The following is an 8,600-nucleotide window of genomic DNA, read 5'->3' as shown; positions in this document are numbered from 1 at the left end:
AGCTACAAGAGCACTGCTGGAAAATTGCAGAAGCAGTGATTTATTCCTGGGTTGAAAGCTGAACAAGGGAAAACACATAAACACTGCACTATAGGCACAAAGGGTGATTATTTTTGCCACATGAAACTGTTTTAAAATTCATGGGAAAAAGTAATTTTTGACAGTATGGTATAGGTGTTTTAGTGCTTATAAAAATAGCTATGGAAGGAATGTTTATTTGTCAGGGAGTGCTATCTTTGCTGTGCCATTCAGGTATTTTTAATGGCTTTTCTTGAGTAAGACTTAGCATAGTTATGTGTATTGGTGGATGAATTTATGTAATTACAGCAGACTAAAACTGCAGAATCTTTACAATAGCAGAAGGAAATCTGTGGCCTTGCTGTATTTTTCTTAAGAAAGTTTTTCTGGGAGAAAATTCTATTTGCTTAGATTTATTTATTATTATTATTTTGTTTGTTTTATGTATGTTAGTAGGTAAATAAATGTACTGCTTTTATGGGGTTGGACTCAGAATCATACATGAAATTGGATTGAAAAACGGTAATTTAGGAGTAGATTCCTCATTAAAATATAGATTGAAGTAGTTGGTTGTTTTTTTTGTTTTTTTGTTTTTTTTGGTCAGATGTTACAGTTCTGGGGATACAAAATCAGTTTTAGAATGGTTTCTTGTGACCTCAAAGCAGATTTGTTTTGTTAGAAGTTTTAATGCCTATATTTCCCACATTTGTGGTCCACCGTTCTATAGATTAGGTTACTGTGTTGCCAAATAAGGATGGAAGAACAAATATCCTAGTTAAGGTCTCTTTTCATTCTTAAATATATTTCCACAATATAATTTCAAATCTGGAAGTCAGCTCAGATCCTGTAGTGCAATAACCACCAAAAGCTCTCAGAAGCTCAGTCAGACAGGAGAAGGAAGAAGACGATGAGAAAACTGTGCAAGACCTTTCTGCCATAGCACCGCCAGAGAGAAACTGAAGGTAAAAAGTCATGAGATTGCCTTAAAGATTCTAACACTGAAGTGAAATTCTTGACTTCACCTTCTTTGTATTCTCCTTTCTTGATGCCAGAGGATTTTTTTCTTTACTCATTTATTCTTTGTTTTCTGTCTTTCTTTAGAAGCATGAAGACTAGCAAACATGTTACAGCTCTTTCAGCTGTTGTGTAAGCAGAAAGCTTTACTGCTTCCTATAGATAGACATTTGCTCTTATTTACCTCTCATATGGTACTTATTCACAGTTTTTAGGTGAATGATACAGCAAGAATATCATTGGGAAACATGTGTTTCCCAAACTTCCTTGCTCTTTGATAAACAAAAATAAAACAGCATCTTATGCTAGATTTCTGAAGGCAAATTCATTTTTTTTAAACATTTGGGCTCTTAGCTGCCCATTGATGATTGTGGAAGTTAGGAGCCAAGTGCATTGAAAACGCCTACCTGCATCTTCATAGACGTGAGCTATTTCAAAATTCTACGTTAATGGGAACTTCAGGGTAGGCTGCAATTGTTTGGGATGGGGGGAAATAACTGCACTGGGAAGAAAAAAAGACAGATAAATATATTTTAATGGATATTTTTTCATTTTGTGTGATTATAAGGGATACTGATAGTGTAATTTCTATAGTGCTATTCAAAACAGCATGATATTTATGCACTAATTTGTTTTTGTCAGGTAATCTTATATTCATAGAATGATACTAAAAGGTACCTATTCTTTGGGAAAACAAGTATGCTGTCTTCATGTAAGCTATCTCACTTGGTGCAGAAAATGAGATTTTAAGACGCTGTGAAATATTTTTTGTTATTGTTGTTTTCCCAACTCAAAAGCAGAACAAGAGCCATTTAAAGGAAAGCAATGTTTAAATATAGAAATGTAATTGATAAGGGGAGTCTTGGAAAGCATGAAGTTCTTTGTATTTCTTCATCTTTTGATTCTAAAACCTTTTACTTATCCAAAACATCTGCCTTCAGCTGTTCCATTTTTCAGGAAAAATAGCCTGTAGGAGAGACGCCAGTTGTCTTTTATGTTTCTATTACTTTAATTTTTACTGTTACCCATATGGCTTTTTTGGAAAATGGTCTACTCTATAATGTGTGATCCTCAGGGTCTCTGGCATCTAATAATACACATTTTCACAGTGTTACAATGCTGCCAGTAACTTGCTTTTCATGGAGGAGAAAGATTCATCTTTATGCATTCCTCTAAACCACACAAATCTAGATCAGAAAAAAAGGGGGAAGAAAAAAGATACAAAGTGGAATAAGCCAGCATAGAAAAAAAAGTATCACCTAAGCAAAATTAATGTGCTGATCTGTTAATTATTTAAACCAGCTGCTCCTGAAGCTTGGTACTACTACAGGTGAATCTGTTTTGCAGACTGAAAGTAGTGGAATCTTCTATGATTTCAGAAAATGTCTTACACAAAAACCTTTTATTTTTTGATGGTTTGGCTTTGAACCAACCTCTGCTATAACTGGGAGACCTCAGACAGGAGACAAAATTCAGCATACTTCCTTGAAAATGCACAGTGAAACCCTTTCTCATCCTTCAAACAGGCACACGGGCAGCAGCCAGTCCTGCACCAAGTACAGCTTGATTGCTTGCAGTATGACGGATTGGCTCTGGTGATCAAACCCTATTAACTGGATCCTACTCTTATTTGCACTCTTAGTTAAGCCCCTTCCATGAGGAGTTTGAGTGGATTGTACTGTAGCCCCAGTACATAGCCTGTATATACTGTACATACAGTGCACACATACATAGCCTGTATATACAGGGAAAGTCTCCCTGACTTTCAACTGAGCATTTAACAGATGAGAAGATCTCCTATAAGAAAAACAATGTCTTCCAGGATCCTTTCCAAAAGACTATGAGACTGATTTAGAATGGCTTTAGTGGAGTTTAATATTTCTTTTCCTGTTTATTTCTGATGTCATTTTCTCGAAAATGCAACCATATTAGGGAACTGATTAATGACACAGGTAAAAGTACTGTAGATTAGACAAGAAAGTAAATGTTTGGTAAGACATCAACAGTATTTCCAAGATAAAAGGAACTGCATGCCCGTACATACACAAAGCTGAATGTAAACCTGAAAGTTACCTCCTTCAGCACCGTATCTTATTTACCTAAATGCTCAAATCTTTTGTAGCTTTCAATATTTTCTCAAGTTAGCTTCATGAAATTTTGAGATTGAAGGAGCACAATGATTGCAAAGCTATCCCATGAAAACAATTCCCACAGTCTAGCTAGCCACATGAAAGGAAAAGCTCTACTTGTTCTGTTGTGAGCTCTTAAGGTGAAGACAGTTAATCCAACTCTCTCATGTTTTCAGACTTCATTAATTGTCAGTGAGAAATTATGAAGGCTGCAGACTTGTGGTAGCTACCATAAAACATTTTTCACCATATGCTTTAATTTCAGATTAAACCACCATTTCAGGATCCAGATACAGAGCAGATTTATTCAGGTTAGGTTTTTTAACCAACAGAAGATAAAATGTTAGAGGTTCAAACAGCTTGTAATAATTGTCAACCTGTTTTGTGAGCCACAACATTTTTCTTTCAGTTTATAAGCTGGAGCTTGAGAAAATTGTAGTATACATTTACCTGCTTCCCAGGAAAAATCCTGCAAGGTGCTGAGGTTTGTAATAAGCACCAGCACTTTCACTGAGTTAATGGAGAGCTGAAGATGCTCAAAAGATCAGGTTTGTGGCCTACCCCAGCAACTTCTTGTTTAGGGCTACTGGCCTATCTAAAGACAGCTGGCTGTGTTAGTTTTCTGCATACGTGCTGCTTGATAGTTTAATAATGCTAAAATAATAAGCTCTTTAGCTTTCTCCCAAATCACTTACAGTTCTTCCATTTTTTTTCCTCATATGTGTGTGTCAGTGTACTCACACTTGAACACAGCACTTAGTATATTGCATTATCTCTGATTATTATTGAAATCCTTGCTTATATTGTTCAAATTTGAATAGGATAATTGAAAGTGTACTTTATAGCTTAGGCAGGCTTTCATAGAACAAACACATCTACTCACTTTTTTGTTTCTTATTTTTAATTTTTTTTTTTCAACTTCAGAAATGCCCATAAAGTTTTGTCCTTCTATCAACAAACATTTATTGCTACTAAGGTGGTTTTCTTCTGAGGGCATCTGAGATAGCAGCTGATAGTGACAAAGCAATGAATTAATGAGAAAAAAATCAGTCTGTTACTGGCTTGATTTTTTTCATTCTGTCAAATGGAACGGTTGCTTAGGAAGGTGTTAAAAGAGACACCTGGATTTTTTCTGTATTTATATATATGTATTTTTTACAATAGAAAGATTTTTTTTCTGTAATTTTAGTAATACAAACAGAAATCATTTTGGACCTTGAGAGGCCTTGCTAAATAAAAAGTTGGCTGTTTGGCATAAAGGAAGTGAGGGTATGGCATCAGACATATTAATATCCATTTAACAGAGAGGAAAGCTTTTGGTTTTTTGATAGTTGGGTAATACTGCAGTAAAGTTTTGCCATTTATTAATTTAATAGCTTAAAACATGGTCAGACTGAGCCAAAAAGCCAAAAAGCTGGCGTCAGGCATTTTGATAAGACATGAGACAAAGTTCTTTTCATGCATGAGCATTTTATTGAAAACCATGCAGGTCACTGTAACAGGCAGTCATTTTCTATCTGATGTATGATACTCATGATTGCATGAGTAATTCTGTGATTTCCTACTGTGTTGTTCCTACATGGCCATCTTGCTTTACTGTGTTTAAAAGGCTGCCTCAAACATACAACAAATTTATTGATATTTTTATTTGCACGAGTACTTCCTACATCCAGTAATGACAGGAAGATTAGCATGGTGTCTTGGTTTCTGCTCAAGAAGACTTGTGACTTTTTGTAGTACTTTTCAGTGTTTGATCAAAAATGAACTTGGCAAAAATAAAGTGGTTAAATGAAGTCCTCTTAATCTTAATCTAATCTGACAGTCAATAAAAATTTGAGCAGACTTTATTAGCATAGCACTAATAATTCTGCCATTAACAGGAAGAAATTTGTCTTAGATTTACAAGGCACTAATTCTTTTTCAAGCTTTTTCTATTTCCATTCTGGGATTAGAAGAGCTCAGAGGTGTCTGATACAAGGCTATTTGTCTTTCTGTTTGTCTGAGCCTATTTGCTGGGTCAGGGTTTATAGGAGAGATAAAAGATGGCAGAAATGTTGGAAAGATTTTTGTTTTAGGAATCCTTAAACTTGAACAAAACAAATAAATGTTAAGAGGGGATTTACCTACTGGACTTGGAATGAAAGGAATGGGATTTATATCATGAAATTCCCTTTTCAGTTTTGCAGACCTCAGCCTTCTCTTAAAACAGGCTCCATTCTGGCACTTTGAGCTGCACTTAATAAGCTACACAGTAGTGATACAGGGCAACGGGTGTTGTTGGTGCCATGTCCCTAGTCTAGAGTTACAACACTCTATCATTGTGAATTACTGGTATACTAAATATGCATTATTTATTGGATTGATCTGTCTGATGTCAAAACAGCTCAAAAAACCACTGAGCAGGCAGCCAGGTAAAAGCTCATTAACTAGTTGCTGCAGTTCTCTGTGTCCTAAGAATCTCTGCTGCATAAACACAGATGGTGTAAATATTTTCTTAACATTGCCCATACATTGGTCATATATATGATTCTCTAAAGCACAGAAAAGGGAGGTTACCTTCATTTCCATTTATTCCTTGACCTCTGAAGAGCAGGGTACAGAGGGATTCAGTTAGTGACAAGCACTGTGGTAAGTTGAATGGTTCATGCCCATGTACTCAAATCTCACAGTTCATGCAGAGAGATAGGAGTTACATCCATTTGTCCCTGATTCAGCATCCTTCAGGTGAGATTTTTAATTTATTCGGCAAGAAAAAGGCCTGCCTAGTTTTTCCTTGTCAGTGGGCAATCAATGTCTCTCTCCCTTCACCTCGGTCAACATCTTCTCAACCTGTAAGACAATTTCAGCTAAACTGGCAAATGAGGAGGCCACAGAAAAAATAGGAAGTTGCACAAGCTGGTGACAGACAAGTGGATTTGTTAGGTCTACTGAGATATATGGGAAAGACATTCTGAAAATACTCAAGCAGACCTTGCATCCATAGGATGCAAGGCTGTAAGAAATTGAGTTCAATTAGCTCTAGATTGACTGATTGCTTTTTGGTTTTGTTTTTCAGTTTCATTGTAGGAAATGTCAGTAATTGACAGGTGCAAGGAACTCGACCCTTGGCAACCTGGATGTTACCATCTCTGCTCTCCCCACCTGTTGAACACAGTGGTGTGAACGCAAAATTGATAAGCATAGGACCATCTGACTGTCAGATGATGTATTAGCTGTGGTATGCCAGTTTAAATCTGTAGGGATTTCCTTCTATTCTGAGCATTTTGAGATTATTATACAAACGTTGAGTAATCCTCACGGTTTTGTGGGAGATGATGCCAGAACCCAAATTGCTCACTTCCTAGTAACGTACAGGTCACCCTTCTATCGGTTGGTATGACTGTGGTTAGTCCAGGCTTTCTGAAACTCAGCATTGCATTTTTCCCTTATTCCCTCTGTGCAGAGGTGCAAAAGATGGAAGGTGACACACTCCATGTGCAGATGCTACCCTGGCAGGAATGGCTTTCTGTTCTGTGAGTTGTTGAATCACTTCCTAACTTCTGCACCCCTGAAGAAGGTATCTGAACACTTACGAATCAAACGAGTGTTTTATCAGCATCTCTTGCTGATACCAGTTTGCCAGTCAAGGGGTTGTGTCTGGAAAACTCCCTTTCTGCCCACTGGAGCCAGGTGTTTCACTGCAAGAGTAGTGCTTTAGAGGGATAACATGCTGTGAGGAATCTGCATGCCAGGATCATTCTCACCTCATGCTTGTGTTTAAATTCTGTTAGGTGGCTTTGTACAGCAGTATAGGCCCTTTAAGCTTTCAATATTGTCTCCAGAAATCAAGACATATATTTATATATAGTATATATACAATATACTTGCTTCATATATAAGACATAAAATATTTCAGAAATGAGTTTAGCGTGCAGCCCCCTAAGGAGCCCCAGTGGCAGCTTTTGATGAGTGGGGCCAGGTGATGCTAGGCATCCCAGGCCTGTAAATGGTATGGGTAAAAGAGTAGATACAGGTTTTGTTTTCTTTTCTGGCTCCTAACACAGCTCCCTTCTGACTCTCCTGCTGCACCTTCTCAGGACTCACAGCCAAACTCCGCCCTGGTTGGGCATGCCTGCTTGCCAGGTGGCCTACAGTGACAGACAGGTAGTGGGGATGGCTGGAAGTGCTGCAGACCTGCCCAGTGGGAGTGTTCACATGTGGGCTGATGATGCCTGCACATTTGCAGCTGGAATACAGGGTGTGGGCAGCATGGCTGTGGCTTGGTGTGCAGCCCCATGTGTGCCCCTGCCTGTGACCTGGTGTGTGACACCATGTGTAGCCTGGTGTGCAACATGGTGGGTGACACAGAACCATAGACTCAGAATCATTTGATTTGGAAGGGATCCTTAAAAGCCATCTAGTCCAGCTCTCCTGGCAATGAAAAGGGACACCTACAGCTTGATCAGATTGCTCATAGCCCTGTCCAGCCTGACCTTGACTGTCTCCAGGGATGGGGCATCCAACTTCCTGGGCAACCTGTGCCAGTGCCTCACCACCATTATAATTTTTTTTCCCCATTATATCCAGTCTAAATCTCTCCTCTTTTAGTTTGAAACCATGTCCCCTTTGTCACCACAAACCCCACTAAAGAGTCTGTCCTCTTCTTTCTTACAGCCCCCATTTAGACACTGAAAGGCTGCTCTCAGGTCACCTTGGAGCCTTCTCCAGACTGAACTGCCCCAGCTCTCTCAGTCTGTCCTTGTTGGAGAGATGTTCCATCCTGTTGATCATTCTTGTGGTCCTCCACTGGATCCTCTCCAACAGCTCCACGTCTCTTCTGCACCGAGGACTCCACATCATGATGCAGTGCTCCAGGTGAGGTCTCAGCAGTACGAGACACGGTGTGGTCTGATGCGTGACCTGGGGTGTGACCCGATGTATGACAGCGCGTCCCCCCGTCTGTAACCCAATTTATAACGCGATGTGCAACACGATGTGTGACTCGGCGCATAATACGGCCAGCGTCACGGCGTGCGACCTGCTGTACAGCACAACGCGTGGCTCACTGCGGGGACGGCGCGTGTGTCCCGGCGTGCGTCCCAGCGCCCGATCCGCTGCGCGCCCCGCCGTACAACGCAGCGCGCGATCCCCCGTACGACCCGCCGTACGCCGGACGGCGACCCGCGGTCCGACCCGCCGCGTCCCGGTGCCGCGGCGCCCCGCTCCGAGGATCCCCGCCGCGCGGCGTTTCGGCGCGGGCCAGCAGATGGCGGCGCCGCCCCGGCTGGGCGCGCAGCCCCGCGCACGCCGCTGCCGCGCGAGCCCCGCTCCGGTTACAACCCTCCCCCGCCCCCGCCCTCCGCGGCGGTGTCTCCCTGCCCGCCACCTCCCCGCCTGTCACTGCCACGCCGGAGAGCCACCATGGCGCACGGCGGGCCACGCGTGTCCCCCGCCGCCGCC

The 8,600-nt window shown here is 40.9% G+C and overlaps 1 protein-coding gene across 1 annotated transcript in view; it reads left to right on the top strand.

Annotated features, from left to right (window-relative positions):
* Positions 1–8,121: 8,121 nt before the first annotated feature.
* Positions 8,122–8,600, top strand: part of SORCS2 (sortilin related VPS10 domain containing receptor 2) — a 510,780-nt gene continuing 510,301 nt past the window's right edge. The window contains exon 1 of the mRNA XM_042811760.1: positions 8,122–8,582. Within this exon, the coding sequence (XP_042667694.1) occupies positions 8,122–8,582 (461 nt within the window). The remainder of the gene's footprint in view (positions 8,583–8,600) is intronic.

This window comes from Centrocercus urophasianus, unplaced genomic scaffold, assembly GCF_019232065.1.
Source record: "Centrocercus urophasianus isolate 14NV4802_14NV808 unplaced genomic scaffold, USGS_Curo_1.0 seq_13, whole genome shotgun sequence".
In the NCBI taxonomy this organism is placed as follows: Eukaryota; Metazoa; Chordata; class Aves; order Galliformes; family Phasianidae; genus Centrocercus; species Centrocercus urophasianus.
Note: the sequence above shows the minus strand (reverse complement) of the source record. Positions and strands in the feature narration are given on the sequence as shown.